The following is a 25,072-nucleotide window of genomic DNA, read 5'->3' as shown; positions in this document are numbered from 1 at the left end:
CAGCAAGGCAAGTTATGCGACACCAAAGGCCTGCAGACCCATAAGCCTTACGTCCTTTCTAATCAAAACCATGGAACGTACTGTGGACACCATGATAAAGAGTAGGAAATCCAGTGAACTGTTCAATGCATGCCTATGTCAAGGGAACGTCGAGCCCTGCACGGGGTTGTGCATAGAATAGAATAATCATTCGACGCCACCAATGGTGGTATGCATTGACACCGAGGGGGCTTATACAATGTGCGGACCGACACACTGATTCAATCCTAAGACCAGTACCGAGTGGACCCGTTCCTTAGAGACTGGATAAACCATATGCTATGGAACAGGTGAATAAATTGTGTGTCCCATGGCATAACTATAAGGGAGAAAGTGGCACAGTGCACGCCACTGAGGGGCATTTTATCGACACTCTTTTGGGTGACCACCAGAAATGGCCTATTATGGATGCTGACTGAGGAGGGATCTGTACCCGTCTGCTACGCAGACGATGTTATTATACATCGAAGAGGTAAGGATCTGAACGAGCTTTGCAGAAGGGCCGAAAGGGTCTTGCATATGGCATATGACTGGGCTAGACCAAGAGGTCGCAATGTTAACCCAGAGGAGACTGAAATATGCCTGTTCACGAGGAAGACGAAGGTGGGCCAATAAGACAATTTCGATATCTGACAAGTTCAAATACTTAGGTGTGATCATGGACAGGAAACTGAATTGGAAGTGTCACATTCAGAAGCGTACTGAGAAGGCTCACAGATGTTGGGCACTATGTAGACGGGCCGTAGACTCGAAATGGGGTCTGAATCCGAGGATAGTCCACTGGCTCAACAGGAGCGTGATTAGACCATAACTTACTTACGCCTCTGTAGGTTGGGGACTGCAATGGAGAAAAAGTGCAACATAAGGACCATAAAACAGGTTGTCCTGGCATAGTCGGAGCGATGAGAACAACGTCCACTAGGGCACTGGAGACTATTCTCGATATTCGACCCATTGACATACCGATTAAGTATTAGACAGTCACTGCGGCTGTGAGACATACGGCGATGGGAGAACGGATTGATGATGGGAGCAGCTCATACCATTGCGGTATAATCGCGGCGACGATAGAAAACCTGTAAGGAAGGGAAGAGGTTTCCGATCGGATACCTGAGATGAATCTTGAGGTCGAGTGCAAAGCACTGCTGTCAACGGCACAGACTTGGACTGACGGAACCCTAGTATTGCCTTCTGGAAGATCATGTTACACGGATGGATCAAAGCTAGAGGACAGAGTGGGTCTAGGGGTCTACAGGGACTGAGATCTGTTTTAGACTGCCTGACCATAATACGGTCCTGTAGGCGGAGATCCGGGCGATTATGGAATGCGTGAGGTGGTGTGGTACAAACACGAGGACGTCGTGTGTGAACATCTTTACGGACAGTAAAATGGCCACAAGGGCAATAACAATCAGGAGGGTAAGGTCACGAACAGTCTTGCAGTGTAAGAAGGAGATTACCGCTTTCTCTGAGGATGGCAAAATCCGCATCGCTTGGGTGCCGGACCATAATGGAGTAAGTGGAATGAAAGGACAGACGATTTGGCAGTGCAAGCCAGAGAACTGTCGTCAATAAGGGGAGGAATCAAAGGGCAGAGGCAGGGGGAATCAAAGGGCATCAAAGGCAGTGAAAGCCACAGAACTGCCTTCAAAAAACTTGGTTAACCCGAAGCCTTTCGGGTCGACGTAGTCCGAGTTAAGCGCGTGGGTGACGAATGCGCATGCAACCTTGTGGAACAGCGAAACGGTGGGTAGGATTGCAAAAATCCCATGGGGATCTTCTCCCAGATGGTAAAAAGATAAGGCTTACTGAAAGGACGTAAGAAGGAGGTCAGTTTTGGTATCATAACGGGACACATAGGACTACGAGATCACTTATGTAAAATTGGTGCGGCAAATGATAGCATGTGTAGGGAATGCGGGGAAGATTATGAGACGTTGGAGCATTTCCTTTGTTATTGCCCGGCTTTCGCATCTAGCAGATACCGGCACTTAGGCTGGGACACAACACCAGACATGAACGAACTTAGGGTCGTGGCATAAAAAACAATTAAGGATTTTGTATGTAACACGGAATTCCTAGCTTAAAACATTAGTTTTCGATGTTACTTTTTAGTATTTAGAGCGCACAACAAGCCGATTACTGACTTAGGTGTATGTCCATAGTGGTATGGGGCGTAAAAACATCCGCACCCATTTTTTTCAACCTAACCTAAGGGTCAGCGGGTGTTATCGGACGCGTTGTTGTCATAAACATTCTTGCTTCCTATTTGTACCCTACATCACCTGTAGGTACAGTGGTACAGTGATTACAACTAAGTGCATTTGTTTGGAACACCAGAAGAGAAATAGAACCATTGATAAGTCCGTCTGTCTCAGAATCGACTCAGAATCACATTCTAACATAGCTAAATCGAATCAGAAAGTGATTCTGAGTCGATCGGTATACTTATCAATGGGTCTATCTCTCTTCCTTTTTTGGGTGTTACAAACTTATTCACTAAGTTATAATACCCTGTACCACAGTAGTGGTGTAGGGTATAAAAATCCGCCGAGGTCCATCAAAATTGGTTTAGAAAAATATATAGCTCCCACTTTGTACTTATAGGGTAGATGTACGGTATTATAATGTCGGCACCGCCCGACTTTTGCCTTTCCTTACTGATTTTGAATTAAAATTTCCTAGCAAGATTTGGGATATTCAACATATGGATGCTCCGTTTTCCCATTTTTATCAACAGTTATCAACATCCAACGCCTGGGTTCGAATCCTGGCGAGAACATCAGAACATTTTCTGATGCTGGCAACATTTGTGAGGTACTATGCCATGTAAAACTTCTCTCCAAAGAGTTGTCGCACTGCGGCACGCCGTTCGGACTCGGCTATAAAAAGGAGGCCCCTTGTCATTGAGCTTAAAACTTGAATCGAACTGCACTCATTGATATGTGAGAAGTTTGCCCCTGTTCCTTAGTGGAATGTTCATGGGGAAAATTTGCATTTGTCAAAATAGTTCAGAAATGCCTGCTTCTTATGCAATATATAGATGGGCAGGCAATGAACTACTTGAGTTTCTGCACACTTTGATTGGCTACAATTTATTCACTTACGTCTTCATCTACCCTCAGCTGTTCAGTAATTTAGGAGGCATACACAAGTTGATTGTGATACGACCTTATGTACTCCGATTGTGCTTAGCAGGGTGAACATTTTAAATCATTGATAATTCTCTTTTGAGATGAGATTAAGCCCTATTGAAATTAGAATATAGATTAGTGAAATTTGATTCATATAAATATCTATGAAAAGTGACAGTGCACACTTGGCGTTGTGGCAGATTAAACGAAAAAAAACGTCGCGGAACAAAGCGAATTTAGCTTACATGACAAAATTTAAAAATTAACAAAATCATAAATAAGGAAATGACCATTGGAGTGAATAAAGAGGAAATCAAAGTGACTTAAAAGCTAAACCAAAACCAAAAAGCAAAGTTTTCAATACCACAAAATCAAAAGCATGTGCAGTGAAGCCTGAGTAACAGTTAAATATGTTGATAAAATATATGTTAGTGCTCTCCTGTGTGGGAATTTTTTGTGTAATTCTGGGAAAACCAATGTCAAATACATCGACGACACTGTCGGCGCCTACACCTCTGCCTACCATCCAAAACCCACTGCAGTCCGATGAAAATATTGTCTTACCCCTAAGCATTGACACCGATGTCGCAAACTCATTAGATGATAAGGAACTCGAATTTCGCTCTTTGTATGCCACTCAAATGCTGTCATTCATGAACCAATCCATACAGCCTTGTGACGATTTTTACGAGTACGCTTGTGGCAACTGGAAAAACGTTATCAAACCTCGTCAGACGAATCACAAACGCAATAATTTACTTGACATTGCCTATAAACTTGATGACATTGCCGAAATGATATTGCAGAGGCCCCACATCAATGACATAGCTCCCGAATATGCCGCTGAGTTTGAAAAGGTGCAGAAGTTCTATAATAACTGTCTCCAAAGTGAAATACATCCTATGCGCAAATCGCAAGTCTACTTAGAGGCCATTATGAAAATTGGAGGTTTCCCAGCCGTAGACAAGGAATGGAATGCCTCTAATTTCAGTTGGCTCAATATGAGCGCGCACATGAGTAACTTTGGTCTAAAAAACCTCATCGAGGAAAAAATCATACCCCAACATCCATTTCAACCCTATTTTGAAATACCCGATTTTGGTTTTGACATTGAACTTCACTATGACAACATCAAAAATAGTTCCTCCAACGCCTACACCAAAAACTGGCAACGCATGAATGACATTCTATCGATATACGAAGTCGAGGCCGAGCAGCGATCCAAGATTATCAGCGACATTTTCGAATTTCTCAATGCAACCTTGAATATTGTTGAGAAATTTAATGAGAGTGACATAGAATGCTTCATAATTTCAAATGATTTTGAGGTAATCGACTTGAGTGTTGTGGATAAGCTATTTCTGGCCTACTACGAGATTGTATGGCCAGGCGATATAAATCAATATGTGGAAGACCTTCACAAGCCCTGTGCCTATTTGTACTATCATTTGGATAAGATTGTCGAGCAGCAGAAGGAAGCAGTGGCCAATTATCTGGCACTTAAGTTTCTATACCACATCGATGCCCGTTTAAAGGATGCGACATTTCAAAAGGATTTTTGTTTACAGACCGTCAAGCGTTCATTGGAATATTTTTTTGATCATTTGTATATGAAGGTAAGTCATTGGTGTTAGTGGAGTAGAAATTATGTAACAAAACTAGTTCAAAAGGATTTAAATTCGGCTTGGAAGGACACAAAGAACCAACTTAGGGGCATGGCATGGAAAACAATTAAGGATTTTCTAAGTAGCATAGAATTCCTAACTTAGATTTTCTTAACCAGGGTTTCTTTTTTAGTATTTAGAGCGCACAACAAGCCGATTACTGGCTTAGGTGAATGTCCTTAGTGGCATGGAGCGGATAAATATCTCCACCCTCTTTGCAACCTAACCTAACCTAAGTACGTTAGGAAACCACCATTGTGGATTGTATTGGAAATTTAGAAAAGTTCGCCGCAGTTTAAAATAAGCTTTTAAATTTTAAATTGTTTGTTTCGTTCGTTTGTTGGAGGCCACCGTAGCGCAGAGGTTAGCATGTTCGCCTATGACGCTTAAAGTATGGGTTGGAATCCTGGCGAGACCATCAGAAAATATTTCCGGCAGTGGTTTTCCCCCTTCTAATGCTGGCAACATTTGTGAGGTACTATGCCATGTAAAACTTTTCTCCAAAGAGGTGTCGCACTGCGGCACGCCGTTAGAACTCGACTATAAAAAGGAGGCCCCTTAGCATTGAGCTTAAAACTTGAATCGGGCTGCACTCATTAATATGCGATAAGTTTGCCCCTGTTCCTTAGTGGAATGTTTATGGGCAAAATGTGCATTAGTTTATTCGCAAGAAGCTTAAAAGTGGCTAAACCAATTTCGCTGAAATATTCACAGAATGTAGATCTTAGGACCAAATGTCAGCTACCGAAATACCGGGTGATTCAAAATAACAACTCTTATTGGAAATCACTGTCGAACTGATTGTTCTAAATTTCATCGAAATTGGGTATTAAATGAGCATTTTATAGGATCCATTGGAATAATAAGAAGATCGGTCTATTTGACAGCTATATCCAAATACGGTCCGGTTAAGCTCGTTGAAAAACTTATCCTGACTATGGACAAAATGCGAATCTGAGCTAAATTCCAGCTCAATATCTCAATTTTTCGAGGCTCTTGCATGATTACAACTGACCGACGACCTGACGGACATCTTAAACCGTCTTAGAATTTTACAACGTTCAAGAATATATCTACTTTGTATGGTCGGAAATGGATATTTTGATTTGTTGCAAACGGAATGACTAAATGAATAAACCCTCTATCCTAATAGAAAAATTTTTCCAAAAAGCCATTTTAGGATGAAGCGAAATTTCCGTATGTTAGTCGTCTTTCACCCCGTTTAAGGTACTTTAAAATTTTTGGCGACATTTTCAAACTGATTTGGCCGAAATTATGCCAAGCTTTGAACGTAAGTTGGAATATTGCCAGGTATTTAACTCAGGTAATAAGCCGTGTAAACATATATATTAAGTAGCGTCGCTCTGGGGCAAGCTGTTCAGAATCGGAAATAAAAAGTCCCTTATCATTGAGCTTAAAATTGTATCGGACAATACTCAAAAAACATCCCTGTTGATCCTTAATGGAATAGTAATGGGCAAATTTGCATGTTGGCCACAGTGTTTGGTGTGTTGTGATTTCTGGCTTTCCTTTCGAAATATGTTCCGATTTGTACCAAATACTAATAAGAACAAGAAATTGTTCAATTTTGTATAACAAAATATTAGTCTTTTTGTAGTAAACCGATCTTAACCATATACGACACGGATGTCGAGAAGCCTAACAAAAGTCACTGTGTGAAATTTCAGTGAAATCGGATTATAAATGCGCCTTTTATGGCGCCAAGACTTTTAATCGACAGATCGGTCTATATGGCAGTTATATCCAAATCTGGACCGATTTGGGCAAAGTTTCAGAAAATGTCGAGGGACTTAACTTAACCCACTGTCTCAAATTTCGGCGACATCGGAAAATTAATGCGCCTTTTATGGGCTCAAAACCTTAAATCGAGAGATCGGTCTATATGGCAGGACCGATCTGTGCCATATTGCAGAAGTATATTTCGACAACATCGGACAATAAATGCGCCTTTTGTGGGCCCAAAACCTTAAATCGAGAGATCGGTCTATATGGCAGCTATATCCAAATCTGGACCGATCTGTGCCATATTGCAGAAGTACGTCGAGGGGCTTAACCTACCTCACTGTCCCAAATTACGACGACATCGGACAATAAATGCACCTTTTATGGGTCCAAAGGCTTAAATCGAGAGATCGGTCTATATGACAGCTATATCCAAATCTGGACCGATCTGAGCCATATTGCAGAAGTATGTCGAGGGGCTTAACCTACCTCACTGTCCCAAATTCCGACATCTGACAATAAATGCGCCATTTATGGGCCCAAGACCCTAAATCTGCGGATCGGTCTATATGGCAGCTATATAAAAACATGGACCGATATGGCCCATTTACAATGCCAACCGACCTACACTAATATTTGTGCAAAATTTCAAGCGTCTAGCTTTACTCCTTCGGAAGTTAGCGTGCTTTCGACAGACAGACGGACGGACATGGCTAGATCGACATAAAATGTCGCGACGATTAAGAATATATATACTTTATGGGGTCTCAGATGAATATTTCGAAATTATTGGGTTGCCCAAAAAGTAATTGCGGATTTTTTAAAAGAAAGTAAATACATTTTTAATAAAACTTAGAATGAATTTTAATCAAAGATACTTTTTTTACACTTTTTTTCTAAAGCAAGCTAAAAGTAACAGCTGATAACTGACAGAAGAAAGAATGCAATTACAGAGTCACAAGCTGTGAAAAAATTTGTCAACGCCGACTATATGAAAAATCCGCAATTACTTTTTGGGCAACCCAATATAACCAAAGCTAGACTGATCTGGAGCAAATTAAAGAAGGAAGTCGAAGGGCCTTACGCATCTCATTGTCCCAAATTTTGGCTGAATCTGACTCTAAATGCGCCTTTTTATAAGCCCAATTCCTCAAATAGACCGATATCTGTCTATATTGCAGCTTAATCCTAGTCTTGAAGAAGAATGTCGAAGGGCCTAGCACAACTCACTGTCCCAAATTTCAGCAAAATCGGATAATAAATGTGGCTTTTATGGGCCTTAGACCCTAAATCGGCGGATCGGTCCATATGGGGGCTATATGGAGATATAGTCCGATATAGCCCATCTTCAAACTTAACCTGTTTATGGACAAAAAAAGTATCTGTGCAAAATTTCAGCTCAATATCTCTATTTTTAAAGACTGTAGCGTGATTTCAACAGACAGACGGACGGACATGGCTAGATCGTCTTAGATTCTTACGCTGATCAAGAATATATATACTTTATAGGGTGGAAATGGAAATGGTATAACAAGTAAAAGCGTGCTAAGTTCGGCCGGGCTGAATCTTGGGAATCCATGGAGGGCATAATTTTTATTCTACATACCAAACTTCTGTCAAATCAGCAAAATTAACGCCTCTAGTAACCGAACAAGGATAATACAGAGACCGGTTTATATGGGAGCAATATGAGGTTATAGACTGATTTGGACCGTACTTGGCACAGTTGTTGGAAGTCGTAATAGAAAACCTCATGCAAATTTTTAACCAAATTGGACAAAAATTGCGGCTTCTAGGGGTGCAATCGCGATTTCGACAGACGGACGGACATGGCTAGATCGAAACAGAATCTCGAGAGGACACAAAATATACATACTTTATGCGGTCGCATATCAATATTTCGAGGTGTTACAAACGGAATGACTAGATAAGTATACCCCCATACTATGGTGGTGGGTATAAAAATTCACATTCAATTAAAAAATTTTTGATTCAATTAATTATACCCTACACCACTACTGTGGTAAAGGGTATTATAGATTTGTGCATTTGTTTGCAACGCACAGTGGGCCAAATGGCAAAAAAATTGGAAATAAGTCTACAACTTTTTATCTGTTGATTTTAGCCATACAAAATGTTCTAGACATTTGTAGAGGAGGACATAGGCTTTCAGAAAAGTGCTGTTGTTGGTCCATATCTTTAATACAGGGTGAGCTACAGGGTGTCAAAGTTGACCACTTTTGACTTCTCCAAGCTTCTGGGGGCCATAACTTTTGATCTACTCAACCGATTTACATGATTTAGGACTCTAGAGAAAGAGCTTGACAAGATCTAAAAAACTTATGCATAAAGTACCATGCCATCGTGTACTGTTAAGGAGTTATGAATTGTTTAATTTTAAAATATGAAAATTTGGCCTTGGTTTTTTTCAGTGTTTTTTTAATAACTCCGTCAATTTTAAAGCTATAAACTTCATACTTCACACAAATTATGCCAGCATATGTGTGCATAAAATACAAAAGGAATCACGTGAATATCTTTGGCGGTTTAAAAATGGCATCGTTTTCAATATGAAAAATATTTTTTTTGTCAAAAAATTGCAAAATTTTTCAAAAAAGATACTCCCATTTCCTTTAAGTTTTCGCAAACTTTGGCCGTCAAAGCATTATCATTTCTTTCCATTTTCACAAAGTCGAGGTATTAAGAAAAGTTTTAAGTGCTAATTTGGCTAATTTCGATATCAAACAACACCGTTATCTTAAGACCAAAATGGCCAATTTTTTTACTAAACTTCAAAAGTTTCTCACTGGAAAAAAAGTTCCACGGGGATTTTTTCGCTTTTTTTGAACTTAAATGAAAGCTTAAAATGTTCCCAACATTTTAAGGTATGTCTCGCCATATCCTAGCCATAAATGAGATCGTAGCGATCAAAATACTGAAAAAAGTCAATTTTCAAGTAGTGCTATATTCATTGCTAAAAAACAAGTATTACGTCACATTTTATTGCAAAGATGTTAAATAAACTTTTATTTGGTAACACTTCTTCTACAAAACACAAAAAGAATCATGGAAATATCTCTATTCTATTCCATTTTATGGAACCGGCAATAAAAAAAGTCAATTTTTCAAAAAAGTCGAATTTCCCAAATTTTGTTTTTGTTGTCCTAATTGCACATGACACACTATAGCCATATTTACGCAACATACCTTATCGTAAAGGAAATTTTCATACCTTTCCAACGATGTATAAAACATTTCTCAACTCGGATTCTATCTACTCTAAAATTCATTTACACTTCATTAAACTCTATATAAAAATGTCTATTTGTGAAATGGAACCTTATATGGGGCCTACACTAAAACATTGATAGATTTGCCCAGGGTTTACAATACAAATGTGTTAGAATAAAAAAAGGTCTCCTGCCAAAGTTTAAAAAAATTGGAATAAAAATATGTGTTTTAGAGCGAAAACACTTCGCATCGGCGTGCGTTTATATGTATATTAGCTACTCCCAAAATAAAAAAGCATTTTAGTTTTGTATTATTTGATTTTATTCTCTACCAAATAATCTAAGGTATCAAAATTTAAAAGCTCTTTAATTTGAATGGCATCGGGATCGTCCTTATCTATATCGTCACATATTTTTGGTAGCCATTTAGTTCTGATGCTGTATAGTACCGGATCAGACGATAACAATAAATATTGAAGTAAATCATAATTTTGGTTAAATTTGGTGCTCTTTCGGGTATTGAAAAGCCGGAACTGTTTAACATCTCTATTACGGGATTCCTGAGCTTCTTCTGTAAGTTCTCCTAACGGAAGTATGTTGTATTCCACAATTTCCTTGCCATGATGTAAGACTTTATGTACTGTCGGTGTTAAAGCTTTCCACGAATATAAATCAGATAAAATGTTTTTTGTGTCATTACTATAAGCTTCAAATTTGGTTGAATTTATCATCTTTTTGCTATTGATTACAGCCAAAATCACTTTGAATCGTCTTAGCAAGTGTTCATCAAGACCGGTTATTTTAGATGTCGATACGGGGTCCTCAAAAAACCGCCTTGCCGAGTTGCCATCATTTGTGCTTCCGTATCCGTAAAGAGGTTTATCTATTATAAGTCCCTTTTGTTTAAACTCCAACTGGATTCGATTCTTCTCTTCCTGCCTCATTTTGTGAAGATCTTGGTTGTTTCTAGCAGAGACATCGCGGTTTCCAGGGCTAGTCCGATATTTAAGGTCATACGATAAATGCAAACAATACTCCATGAATCGAATTCTACAGTGCAGGGGCGAAATACCGAAATTGAGCGCATTTTCGTTTACTAAATTTTCATCAGACTTGTCCTCGAATTGCCCATTCTTCTTGCCACAAATATTGCATCTCCAATTGGACATAACGCCAGTTAATGCGTTTGCCACCTTTCCATCGATCATAGTGAGTTGTAGTTGAAACGAAACTTTTATATTTCTTCCCAATTGGTTTATAACAATCATGGGTAATGCAGCAATTTCTTCCTTTATTTCGTTCACCAAAGATCGTGTTGTGTTCCGGTCTTCTTTTGTATACTCAAACCGAATTGGGCGACATAAATATTTTGACCCAGGTGTTCTATTTATCCATATATCTTGAAATGCATTTTCTTTCGATGATGAAGATTGGTCCTTGTACAATCTCATTCTCAATGGTACTAATGATGCCATGAAAATTGATGCGAAGTTGGTATCTATTTCTGTTTGTTGCTTATATTCGGAAAATCCAGATGATCCATCACAACCCCATTTGCTGATCAAAACCACTTCGGAATTATTACATGTGTTCAACTGTTCTTCAGTAAAATTAGAAATAATTCTAACAGCTGTATTTTCAACAAGATCAGCAAGTTTCACTCTTGCTTTTAATTCGTCCACGTATATATTTGATGGCACCATTTTCGTCCTGGTGTTGTACAATTTATGTTTTGAGGGTAAACAACCCCATCCTTTTTCACGAAGAGCCTTCCTCATTGTTGAGTATTTGTTTCTTGAGAGGCCTAGGTTCAAAATCAGGGCCAGTGCATCTTCCTCCGTGAATTCTGTAGTCGATTTTGGAGTTGGAATACTTTCTACCATTCTCTTTACCCTTTTCGGAGATGCTAATGGTAAAACATCGACAATTCGTCCAACATTTTTTGGTTGTGTTTTTAACAATGCTGTTTTGAACGTATCTTTTATTAAATTTGGCGGATGTGCCGCCAATAGTTCCTCTTGTTTTTTCTTTTTGGTTTTCTCCGTAACTTCGTCGTATGCTTTGCTAGGCCGGCCGGGAATCAGCGGTTTAATTTCAATAAGTAGATCCGATTTCAGCCACTTCTCATACATTTTGAAAAACTTGATTTTTGCGAATGAACATTCTGGCAACCTTCTCTCAAATGATTTGTAGAATTTTTCAAGTTTGTCTAAAGCGTCTTTATTTAGCCTTATTCCATATATGTGGTCCAAAGTGTAAACAAGTTCCTTAAATGACTCCGTGTATGATTTGGAATCATTTTTGATGTCCCATACAATTTTCGAAAGAGTGGAATACTTCAGTATGACTTCCATAACTTATAAATGTCCTTTACGCCTCTACAAAATATAATGAAGAAAATTTGGATTTTGTTCAAATATTTATGCAATATATTCACAATTAATGACCCATTTCAGGTATCAGACGCATTCGTAAAAAGGGGTCCAAAGTGCCTCTTTTTACTTACTCTTCTATAATTATTTACCTGGACTCGAATTTGGTTAAAAAAAATGACAATGAATTTTTTATGGGTAGGTTTTTTCACATTCATTGATACGGTGGATTTCCTGGGAATTCGACATAGCGAAACAGGTAACATTTGTCTGCATCAAATCTTAACACAAATATATATATATATGCAGGTATATTTCTAGGTTACTTTTTATTCAAAAATCATCAGCTTACATTAAAAGTAGATGTAGGTACTATACAAACGCACGCCGATGCGAAGTGTTTTCGCTCTAAAACACATATTTTTATTCCAATTTTTTTAAACTTTGGCAGGAGACCTTTTTTTATTCTAACACATTTGTATTGTAAACCCTGGGCAAATCTATCAATGTTTTAGTGTAGGCCCCATATAAGGTTCCATTTCACAAATAGACATTTTTATATAGAGTTTAATGAAGTGTAAATGAATTTTAGAGTAGATAGAATCCGAGTTGAGAAATGTTTTATACATCGTTGGAAAGGTATGAAAATTTCCTTTACGATAAGGTATGTTGCGTAAATATGGCTATAGTGTGTCATGTGCAATTAGGACAACAAAAACAAAATTTGGGAAATTCGACTTTTTTGAAAAATTGACTTTTTTATTGCCGGTTCCATAAAATGGAATAGAATAGAGATATTTCCATGATTCTTTTTGTGTTTTGTAGAAGAAGTGTCACCAAATAAAAGTTTATTTAACATCTTTGCAATAAAATGTGACGTAATACTTGTTTTTTAGCAATGAATATAGCACTACTTGAAAATTGACTTTTTTCAGTATTTTGATCGCTACGATCTCATTTATGGCTAGGATATGGCGAGACATACCTTAAAATGTTGGGAACATTTTAAGCTTTCATTTAAGTTCAAAAAAAGCGAAAAAATCCCCGTGGAACTTTTTTTCCAGTGAGAAACTTTTGAAGTTTAGTAAAAAAATTGGCCATTTTGGTCTTAAGATAACGGTGTTGTTTGATATCGAAATTAGCCAAATTAGCACTTAAAACTTTTCTTAATACCTCGACTTTGTGAAAATGGAAAGAAATGATAATGCTTTGACGGCCAAAGTTTGCGAAAACTTAAAGGAAATGGGAGTATCTTTTTTGAAAAATTTTGCAATTTTTTGACAAAAAAAATATTTTTCATATTGAAAACGATGCCATTTTTAAACCGCCAAAGATATTCACGTGATTCCTTTTGTATTTTATGCACACATATGCTGGCATAATTTGTGTGAAGTATGAAGTTTATAGCTTTAAAATTGACGGTGTTATTAAAAAAACACTGAAAAAAACCAAGGCCAAATTTTCATATTTTAAAATTAAACAATTCATAACTCCTTAACAGTACACGATGGCATGGTACTTTATGCATAAGTTTTTTAGATCTTGTCAAGCTCTTTCTCTAGAGTCCTAAATCATGTAAATCGGTTGAGTAGATCAAAAGTTATGGCCCCCAGAAGCTTGGAGAAGTCAAAAGTGGTCAACTTTGACACCCTGTAGCTCACCCTGTATTAAAGATATGGACCAACAACAGCACTTTTCTGAAAGCCTATGTCCTCCTCTACAAATGTCTAGAACATTTTGTATGGCTAAAATCAACAGATAAAAAGTTGTAGACTTATTTCCAATTTTTTTGCCATTTGGCCCACTGTGCAACGCTAAGAAGGAGAAGAGCTAGACCCATCGATAAGTATACGGATCGGCTAAGAATCATTTTCTGATTCGATTTAGCTATGTCCGTCTGTCTGTCTGTCCATGTATTCTTGTAATCAAGGTACAGATCGCATTTGTTGTGCGATTTCACAAAATTTTCCATAAGTCTCTTTTTTGGTCCAAGGACGAACGCTATTGATTTTAAAAAATCGGTCCATATTTAGATATAGCTCCCATATATATCTTTCATCCGATGTGCCCTTTTAAAGCTGTAGAAGCCACAATTTTGGTCCGATCCTTATAAAATTTGGCACAAATGTTTTTTTTAACGACTTAAAATGCTTGCAAAATTGTATTGAAATCGATTCAGATTTAGACATAGTTCCCATATATATCTTTCATCCGATGTGCCCTTTTAAAGCTGTAGAAGCCACAATTTTGGTCCGATTCTTATAAAATTTGACACAAGTGTTTTTTTTAACGACTTTAAATGCTTGTAAAATTGTATTGAAATCGATTCAGATTTAGATATAGCTCCCATATATATCTTTCATCCGATATGCCCTTTTAAAGCTGTAGGAGCCACAATTTTGGTGCGATCTATACCAAATTTGGCACGAAGTGCTTTTTGTGGCGTCGCAATATGTGTGCAAAATTTCATCTATATCGGTTCAGATTCAGATATAGCTCCCATATATAACTTTCGTCCGATTTGACCTATTTAACTTTAGACGGCACAATTTTGATCCGATCTTAAAAAAATTTGGCACGTGTGACGTCCCAATATGTGTGCAAAATTTCATCATAATCGGATCAGATTTATATATAGCTCCCATATATATCTTTCATCCGATATGGCCTTTTAAGGCTGTAGCAGGCACAATTTTGGTCCGATCTTTACAAAATTTGGCATGGAGCGTTTTATTCAACGTCCTAAAAAAATTGGCCATTTTGGTCTTAAGATAACGGTGTTGTTTGATATCGAAATTAGCCAAATTAGCACTTAAAACTTTTCTTAATACCTCGACTTTGTGAAAATGGAAAGAAATGATAATGCTTTGACGGCCAAAGTTTGCGAAAACTTAAAGGAAATGGGAGTATCTTTTTTGAAAAATTTTGCAATTTTTTGACAAAAAAAATATTTTTCATATTGAAAACGATGCCATTTTTAAACCGCCAAAGATATTCACGTGATTCCTTTTGTATTTTATGCACACATATGCTGGCATAATTTGTGTGAAGTATGAAGTTTATAGCTTTAAAATTGACGGTGTTATTAAAAAAACACTGAAAAAAACCAAGGCCAAATTTTCATATTTTAAAATTAAACAATTCATAACTCCTTAACAGTACACGATGGCATGGTACTTTATGCATAAGTTTTTTAGATCTTGTCAAGCTCTTTCTCTAGAGTCCTAAATCATGTAAATCGGTTGAGTAGATCAAAAGTTATGGCCCCCAGAAGCTTGGAGAAGTCAAAAGTGGTCAACTTTGACACCCTGTAGCTCACCCTGTATTAAAGATATGGACCAACAACAGCACTTTTCTGAAAGCCTATGTCCTCCTCTACAAATGTCTAGAACATTTTGTATGGCTAAAATCAACAGATAAAAAGTTGTAGACTTATTTCCAATTTTTTTGCCATTTGGCCCACTGTGCAACGCTAAGAAGGAGAAGAGCTAGACCCATCGATAAGTATACGGATCGGCTAAGAATCATTTTCTGATTCGATTTAGCTATGTCCGTCTGTCTGTCTGTCCATGTATTCTTGTAATCAAGGTACAGATCGCATTTGTTGTGCGATTTCACAAAATTTTCCATAAGTCTCTTTTTTGGTCCAAGGACGAACGCTATTGATTTTAAAAAATCGGTCCATATTTAGATATAGCTCCCATATATATCTTTCATCCGATGTGCCCTTTTAAAGCTGTAGAAGCCACAATTTTGGTCCGATCCTTATAAAATTTGGCACAAATGTTTTTTTTAACGACTTAAAATGCTTGCAAAATTGTATTGAAATCGATTCAGATTTAGACATAGTTCCCATATATATCTTTCATCCGATGTGCCCTTTTAAAGCTGTAGAAGCCACAATTTTGGTCCGATTCTTATAAAATTTGACACAAGTGTTTTTTTTAACGACTTTAAATGCTTGTAAAATTGTATTGAAATCGATTCAGATTTAGATATAGCTCCCATATATATCTTTCATCCGATATGCCCTTTTAAAGCTGTAGGAGCCACAATTTTGGTGCGATCTATACCAAATTTGGCACGAAGTGCTTTTTGTGGCGTCGCAATATGTGTGCAAAATTTCATCTATATCGGTTCAGATTCAGATATAGCTCCCATATATAACTTTCGTCCGATTTGACCTATTTAACTTTAGACGGCACAATTTTGATCCGATCTTAAAAAAATTTGGCACGTGTGACGTCCCAATATGTGTGCAAAATTTCATCATAATCGGATCAGATTTATATATAGCTCCCATATATATCTTTCATCCGATATGGCCTTTTAAGGCTGTAGCAGGCACAATTTTGGTCCGATCTTTACAAAATTTGGCATGGAGCGTTTTATTCAACGTCCTCACATTTGTGCAATGTTTTATAACAATCGGTCTAGATTTAGATATTGCTCCCATATATATTTTTCATCCGATATGGCCTTTTAAGGCTGTAGAAGCCACAATTTTGGTCCGATCTTTACAAAATTTGGCATGGGCCGTTTTATTCAACGTCCTCATATGTGTGCAAAGTTTTTTTTTTTAATTTTCTTCCAATGCGCGTTGTTTCGAATCCATAATTTTAAAGTCCCACGGATCCTTCCTGGATGAACCTTATATAAAATTTAAATGTATTGCTCCAATCGGCACGCATGGCCGTTCGGGAGGTTTTGTAGCATGCCTCATATTCTTGTCACCAAATTAATTTATGTACATTGCTCTCAAAGAAAAAAAGGTTGGCATTTCCGTTTGGTGGCCTTATTCATTTAGTTTCTGATAATATTGTCAGATTGGTATTCTACTTCCAAAGCTTTGGCGGTTTTTTTCCGGATTAGCTTGGGGGTAATTGTGGTGAAGCGGTCCCACATTTAGAAAACAAATTTTTGTTCTACACCCGAGCATCAATTGAGTCGTTTGTTATCCCGATGGGACTACATTTCCGTTTGGGGGGCTTATGAGGCAGAGGGATTTTTTTCATATTCGTATGCCATTCTCAAATATCGTTTATTTCACTCACATACCATTCATATCGACATACTTTCCGTTTTGGTTTATTTTGTGAGGTGACCTAAGTGAGACGTGGTGTCAAATTTTGACATTTGATATTTATTAAACTCCCACGTACCTTTTATTTGTGTTAGATATTACGCTTCCCTAGGACTTTACCTCAAATTTATATATTATTATTATTTGACTTCCATATTGTCCCGATCGGCCCACTTTTCAGTTTCAATGCTTGTGTTAGGGTAAGGAGGTGAGTGGGGCCACCCTCCTTCCGATATCAAATATAATATATATTTTTCCAGACCACCCTGAACGATCTGTAAAAATTTTAAGAAAGTCGGTTCAGTCGTTTCCGTAATACGGACGCAGGTTAATATTTCAAAGTGTAACAACAAGCGGGCTAAGTTCGGCCGGGCCGAATCTTTTATACCCTCCACCATGGATCGGATTTGTCAAGTCCTTTGTCCAGTATATCTTTATAGGCAAACAATGGATAAGAATTGCTATGCTATTGACGCCATATCAGGTTATGGACCGATTCGGGAAATGCAAACGGGAGATCGGTTTATATGGGAACTATATCAGGTTATAGCCGAATTCAGCTTGTACTTGGCACGTATATTAGAGCTCATAGGAGAAGTCATTTCAGCCAAATAATTGCGCCTTTTCGAGGCTTAAGAAGTCAAATCGGCCGATCGGTTTATATGTGAGCTATACTATTTATGTTAAGTACCTATTTGACCAATACTTGGCACTTCTGTTGGAAGTCAAAGCTTAACCTTACGTGGAATATTTTTGCCGAATCGGCTGGTAATTGTACCTTCTAGAGGCGCAAGAAATCAAAGCTAAAGATCGTTTTATATGGCAGCTATATCGGATTATGAACCGGTTTGAACCATACCTAGCATAGTTGCTGAAAGTCAAAACAAATCTCCTTGTACAAAATTTCAGCTAAATCAATTAGAAATTGCCCACTCAAGAGGCTCAAAAAGTCAAGATCCGATATCGGTTTATATGGCAGCTATATCAGGCTATGAACCGATTTAGACCATACTTGGCGCTCTAATAATGGGTTTAACACCATGTTAATGAAATATTCGTATTATGATTTCAATTCTCATTAAAGCGGAGATAAGATCGAAGAATAATAAAATTTCCCACGAACGATAAGAAAATTACTGTGAACAAACACATCTGTCGATTACGTTTCAATAACTTGACATTGAGGTCAAAGCCATTATCATCGGAAACGCAAAAAAATCTTTTAACCGATAGACCAAACTTGATTTAGCGTGGCTAGAAAGAGAGAGAGATTTGATTGTTTGATTTACACTGCCGCTAGAAGTGCGGACTATATTGGTTTTTAGATGTTTTGGGAGTCGAATACCTGACTGAGGCCTTCAATCTCTTTTTGGGTATTGTTATCCCGCTACTGAAGCCAATAAAGGAATTGAGTAAGGAAGTATCGTACAGACTGAAACCCGTTCTCTCTATCCAGACACCAAGACACTTGAAACACTGTTACATGAAAATATTTCCTTAAAAATACATCGAAATTCAGTAATCAGGAAAATTCCAACAACATTTTATCAAAATTATGTCTTTAGAGTAGATTTATTTTAAATTTGTTATTAGGTTAAGTTTTACTGAAATTTCGTCTTAAAAATTTTATCACTTTTTTCGATAAGGTTAGGCGATTCCTTTAAGTCGTATCATTGTAATTGTAATTCAACTACAATTCCGAATTCAGGAAAACCTTATCACACTAAGGCGTAAGATTTTCGTCCTATTAGTCTATTATCCTTTATGCTGAAGACTCTTAAAAGGTTGATAAAAAACAAGGGCAAAGATCCCTGGAGATCGCCCGCCGCGGCAACAGCATGCATATAGTAAGGGCAAGTCCACTGAAACAGCCCTTCACGACCTAGTCGGCTACATAGAGGGTTCGCTCGCTGTCAAGGAATATACATTGGTAGGATTTTTTGACATTGAGGGTGCTTTTAATAATGTAAAACCGACGTCAATCATGAAGAAGCTGGAGTTTCTAGGTACAGTACCATAAGAAAGTTTATAAATAACTTACTTACTAAATGATGCATTACGGCAGGCCTGGGATTTGTGGATCTAAAAAGATGGGTCAACAGAGGAACATCGCAATGAGGTGTACTATCTCGTCTACTTTGGAACATAACCATAAACAATATATGAATGTCCCTGGAAGAAAAGAGGTGTAAAAATGGTCGCGTATGTTGATGATGTGGCCTAATCTAGAATTGAAGTGGTCAACCGCTTTGCTGTCACTGGCTAGAACATACGTCTCAGTCATGGCCTAATCTAGACTTGAAGTGGTCAACCGCTTTGCTGTCACTGGCTAGAACAGACGTCTCAGTCATGGCCTAATCTAGACTTAAAGTGGTCAACCGCTTTGCTGTCACTGGCTGAACAGTATCCGCCATGACAGGTCACTGTCTGATCGGAAGACATGCTGACAGACTGAAGGTTGGCAGCAACGACTTTTGCAGAAGCTGTGAAGACATGGAAGAAGAAGAGACTATAGAACATCTGCTGTATTCTATACTGGCACTCGGAAGGAGTTCCACTTTAGTTTTTCTCATTTCTTCAAGAACTTTTCTGAACATTCGCAAGTTGTTGGGGTTTTTAAAACGATCTGGATGGTTCAACGGTAGGAACTAGAAGGTATCTTCCTTCTCCTGTTCCTGTGGTATCACAATGGACGAAAATGTGAGTGAGTCTGATGGCAGACTGCCACTAACCTAGGTTAGGTTGAAAAAAGGGAGCGGATATTAAACCGCCTCATGCCACTATGGACATACACGTAAGCCAGTAATCGACTTGTCGTGTGCTCCGAATACTTAAAAATAAATTTGAAAAAGAAAATCTAACTCAGGAATTATGTGCTACTAACAAAATCCTTACTTGTTTTTTCCTATGACGTCCCCTAAGTTGTTTTATGTTTGACATTGTGCCCCCACCTAAATGCCGGTGTCTGTTAGACGGGAAAGCCGAGTAATGACACAGGAACTTGACCTTCTTCTTGCATTCCTTCAGTAATAGCCTCGTCTTTTCACGATCCGGATCTCTCCATGGGGTTTTCGTTGTCCCACCGACCGTTTCGCTGTTTCACACTGTTGCCAGAACGTTCGTTCCCCATGCTCTTAACTGGGACTGCGTCAACACGAAATGCATGGGATTAACCAAGTTTATTGACGGCAGTCCTCTGCCCTTCACCCCCAAATCATATTTAATTTCCTCTTACTCCGCTATGGCCCTTTTATCACCTTTTTTCAGTCCAAGTCTTTTCGTGAACTTACCCTCTTGGTTGTTATTACCATGTTGACCAGTTTATTGTCCGTAAAGATGTTAACACTCGACGTTCTCGCGCTAACACCACACTAACTCACACATTCCATGATTTCCGGATCTTCGCCTGAAGGACCGTGTTATGGTAAGGCAGTCAAAAACATATCTCAGTCCCTGAATTCACAATTTAGACCCCATGTACCATGAATTTCTCGATGGAAATACCAGAGTTCGATCAATCCAAGACTATGCCGCTGGCAGCATTGTATCACACTCCACCTCAAGTGTAGCCGCAGATATCCGATCGGAAACCTTTCCATTGCCTTCAGCTTTCCTATCGTCACCGCAACTATACCGCGATGGTGTGACCAGCTCCCATCATCTATCCATTATCTCATCGCCTTAAGTTTTATAACAGCAGTGGCTGCCTCACAATTAATCTGCATGTCTATGGGTCGAATAGCTAGAAAAGTCTCCGGTGCCCTAGTTGTATTATCCTTACGTTGCTCTTTTTCTATAACGAAGTCCACCAACTGCTAAAGGGCACGTAAGTGTTGGTCGTATCAAATTCCTGTAGAGCCAGTGGACTTTCAGAACCCATTTCGAGCCTACGGCCCGTCTACAAAGTGCCGAACATCTGTGAGCCTTCGCGGTACGCTCGTGAATGTGAGACTTCCAAAACAGTTTCCGTAGGGCAAAAATTTGGCACACCTTCCGCTTCCACGTGAACAGACAAATTCTCTGGATTAACACTGAGTCCCATAGCACTGTCGTACGCCAACACTATGAACCTTTCGGCATTTCTGCATAGCTGAATTGGATCCTTACTCCTTAGAAGTATTATAACATCGTCTGCCTAGCAGACGGTCTCAAGTCCCTCCTCGGACAGCATCCGTAATGGGTCATTTATGGTGGAGTGACGATAAAATGCCTCCCTGTGGCGTGTCCGGTGCTACTTTCTCTCCAATCTTTATGTCATGACTACCAATTCCTTAGCATATGGTTTATCCTGTCTCTAAGTGTCCGTTCCATCCTGTACTGTTATGTCGGTCCGCACATGTCGATGTCAATGCACAACCTCGTGCAAGGCAGTCTCCACCGACCTTCCCTTGGCATAGCCATGACGTTGGAAATTGAGCAGTTTCCTAGAAGTCCTACTTTTTACCATGGTTTTGAGTAGTAAGGAGGCAAGGCTTGTAGGTCTGTAGGCTTTTGGTGTCCCATAACTTGCCTTACCAGGCTTGGCTACAAATATCACCCTTGCTTCCAGCCAGGCTTTCATATCCAAGTCAGAAAATGTGAACTTGAACTGTGAAAATATTTGTTGTTGTTGTAGCAGTGCGTTGTGTTCTATCTTCCGTGTGCTTGATTCTGTTGAGCATCCCAATCCAGAAACTCTGGGACTAAGATGGGGTGCGTCTAGAGGGATCTGGATCTCAGTAGAATGGGTTTGGCTGGGCAATTAAACAGGAGACGTATGCCTTGTGGTCCGTGGTCACAATTGCGACATACATCCTGCACATTGGCATCAATCCTTGCTTTGTAGGAGTTGAGGCTGCTGCCGGATCGTAATGGAGCAAGAACTACTCTGGTTTGCCGGGGGAGGTGAATTTTTTCGGGTGCAATTGGTGGCGATCCTTCTCGAAGGACCACATTCAGCCGGTAGCTTTTTACCGCATCTGCTACCGTGTTTGCATGCATGTTGTAGAGACCCGCTTGATATGCCGCTTGGTCTAGAGGTTGTCTCTTGTAGCGCAGCACCTCACGCTCTAGAACATGTAGATCTACCTTAAGGCTTTTGGTGGTGGATAACTAGGCTTCTTGGTGGTGGATATCTAGGTTTCTTGGTAATGGATAACTATGCACAGTATGCCAATTTGCAAGCATCAATCCTTGCTCTGTAGGAGTTGAGGCGACTGCACCTACCGGATCGTTATTGAGCAAGAACTACTCTGATTTGCAGCGGGAGGTTAATTTTTTCGGGTGCAATGGGAGGGGATCCTCCTCGAAGGACCACATTCACCCCGTAGTTTTTTTACCGCATCTGCTACCGTGTTTGCATGCATGTTGTCTATACCCGTTTGATATGCCATCTAGAGGTTCTCTCTTGTAGCGTTGCACCTCACGCTCTAGAACATGTAGATCTACCCCGCGATAACATCCCAGAAGGTATTGCTTAGACTGCATGTAGGTATGTCTTCGCACTGGTAGGATCTTTGGCTCCTGATGGAGGTGGTCCACATGAGAACTGAGGAGACAGCCCCTCGCAGTTCGGAGGGCGGCATTCTGACAGATCTGAATATAATTCCACTGCGTGTTACAGAGCTGACGAGACCACACTGGCGGTACTAACTTACCACAAACCGGCCAATAGCTTTGTACGTCGTCTACAAGGTTTCTTTGTTAGCTCCCCAAGTGCTGCCGGAAAATGACTTGAGGACCTTGTTTCTAATTGCGACTTTATCACAAACTGTGACACCACTTATTTTGGAACACTTAATGGCCGGAATTGTTTCTCCATCGAATATCACTTTCAGCTCATTATTCACCTCACGCGTATCTGTAGCGAACAATGTGACTGAAGATTTGGTGGCAGATAGTGGCCAGATGGGCGCCAGATAGCCGGCCTTCTTCTGCAGTAACGCCGGAAATATTCCATCAGGTTTGGGTGACTTAAATGGTTGAAAGCATATATCGCTGCATGAAATTTTAAGCTATTCACCACCATCCAAAAAATGTGGCATTTAAAAGTCCCTCGCACATACCATTGCTATTTGTAACAAAGAAGTAGAAACGAGGTCTTCAAACTGCTTGCCGATAGCACTTAGGTAGCACACAAAGAAACCTTGTTGACTACATACAAGACAATCCCTATCAGATTTCTTGAGCCATTAGCGGGAGCAATTTGTTTTAGCGCGAATTTAGCGCTATAAATTCTGTTGACTTTTTAATATTCACTCCTAATGTGTCCGGAATCGGTCCTTAACCTGGTAAAGCTCCCACATGGTGCGTTCTTTCGTTTGACTTTTTGAGCACGCACAGGAACAATTCTTACACAATGTATTGGAAAGCTCCATGGGGAATTTTTTTTGTTGATTTCTTCCATAATCTTTTTTTAAATTTTCTTTCTATAAAGAGAGGGAACCTGACAAGTGTCTCATTTTATTTGTTCCTTTCAGTTATACTTCAACGATGAGATACACAATGATGTGAAAAAAATGATCAAGGAAATTCGACAGTCTCTTCACACAATTCTATTGGAAGCTGATTGGTTGGATGAGACCACACGTGATGCGGCTCTACTCAAGGAATCATCCATGGCCGAATATGTGGGCAGATATGAAGATAAAGAGATGACTACTCGTCTTTTGGGACAAATTAAAAATCTACAATTTGTAGAAGGAAATTTCGAGCAGAATTTGTTGAATTTGAAAGAATTCAAAGAGTCTATTACCCGCTACAACGGTCTACATTACAAAGAGTTGAGTAATACCACCAAGCCACTGGAGCTGTTTTTGGGCATGCAGGTGAATGCTTTCTACTACAACATAGACAATGCAATTTATGTCACAGCTGGTATTTTACACCCACCTGCCTTCCATAAATCTTGGCCGAATGTCTTAAAATATGCCACTCTGGGCTTTTTTGTGGGACATGAATTTACCCATGGATTCGATAGTGTTGGGGCGTATTATGATGGAGGTGGCAACAATAACTATTGGTGGTCCCCAAAATCGAGCACTGTATTTGAGGAACGTTCGGAATGTTTTGTGGATCATTACCAGAACTACACCATTCCTGAAATTCAGCGAAATGTCAATGGCAAAAACACAAAGGATGAAAATATTGCCGATGGCGGTGGAATCCGTATGGCATTAATGGCTTATCGCCGTTATGTGAAGGATATAACCAAAAACACAGATACCTCTTTAACGAATTTCTACAAGGATGAGCGAATGCCCGGTTTGGACTTTACACCCGAACAATTGTTCTTTGTGGCTGCAGCCCAAGTGTGGTGTGCATCATATAAGGAAGGCGATTATTGGGAAGAACTATCGGATGAGCACACAATCGATAAATATCGAGTATTGGGCATGGTGTCCAACAATGAGGACTTTGCAAAAGCCTACAATTGCACGAAAGGCAGTAAAATGAATCCTTCCAACGATAAATGTACGATTTGGTAGCCTATGGACTAATTTAAACAATAAATGCTTTGAAGAGTGGACGTTTAAACTCTTATTAGTAAATTACTTAATATTGTAAAATAAAATAATTTTTAAACATGTCGAGTGTTTGGTAGAGCTTGCGAAATATCGATAACGATATCGATGCTATCGGTATTTTATTTTTTGTCTGAGTATCGATTGATATTTTTCCTATCGATATTATCCGCAAAGTTAAGATTTTTGCAAAATTTAACAAAAATAAGCGATCTGGCATTGAAGTTATCCTTAAAGATACATTACGCCTATAGAGGGCGCAATTTTCATATGATTAGGCTAAAACCTTGTACAATAATTACTCT

General features: G+C 39.0%; 1 protein-coding gene across 1 annotated transcript; it reads left to right on the top strand.

The window, feature by feature from the left end:
• The first annotated feature begins 3,349 nt into the window (after positions 1-3,349).
• Positions 3,350-24,797, top strand: LOC106084047 (membrane metallo-endopeptidase-like 1). Its single transcript, XM_013247476.2, has 2 exons — positions 3,350-4,789; positions 23,724-24,797. The coding sequence occupies exons 1-2, from the start codon at positions 3,584-3,586 to the stop codon at positions 24,729-24,731; spliced, it is 2,214 nt and encodes a 737-aa protein (XP_013102930.2). The 5' UTR covers positions 3,350-3,583; the 3' UTR covers positions 24,732-24,797.
• Positions 24,798-25,072: the final 275 nt, after the last annotated feature.

This window comes from Stomoxys calcitrans, chromosome 2, assembly GCF_963082655.1.
Source record: "Stomoxys calcitrans chromosome 2, idStoCalc2.1, whole genome shotgun sequence".
In the NCBI taxonomy this organism is placed as follows: Eukaryota; Metazoa; Arthropoda; class Insecta; order Diptera; family Muscidae; genus Stomoxys; species Stomoxys calcitrans.
Note: the sequence above shows the minus strand (reverse complement) of the source record. Positions and strands in the feature narration are given on the sequence as shown.

Coding starts and splice junctions, on each gene's coding strand:
- LOC106084047 (XM_013247476.2), top strand. CDS start 3,584: ATGTTGATAAAATATATGTTAGTGCTCTCCTGTGTGGGAATTTTTTGT. Junction 4,790..23,723: donor TTGATCATTTGTATATGAAG/GTAAGTCATTGG, acceptor TGTTCCTTTCAG/TTATACTTCAACGATGAGAT.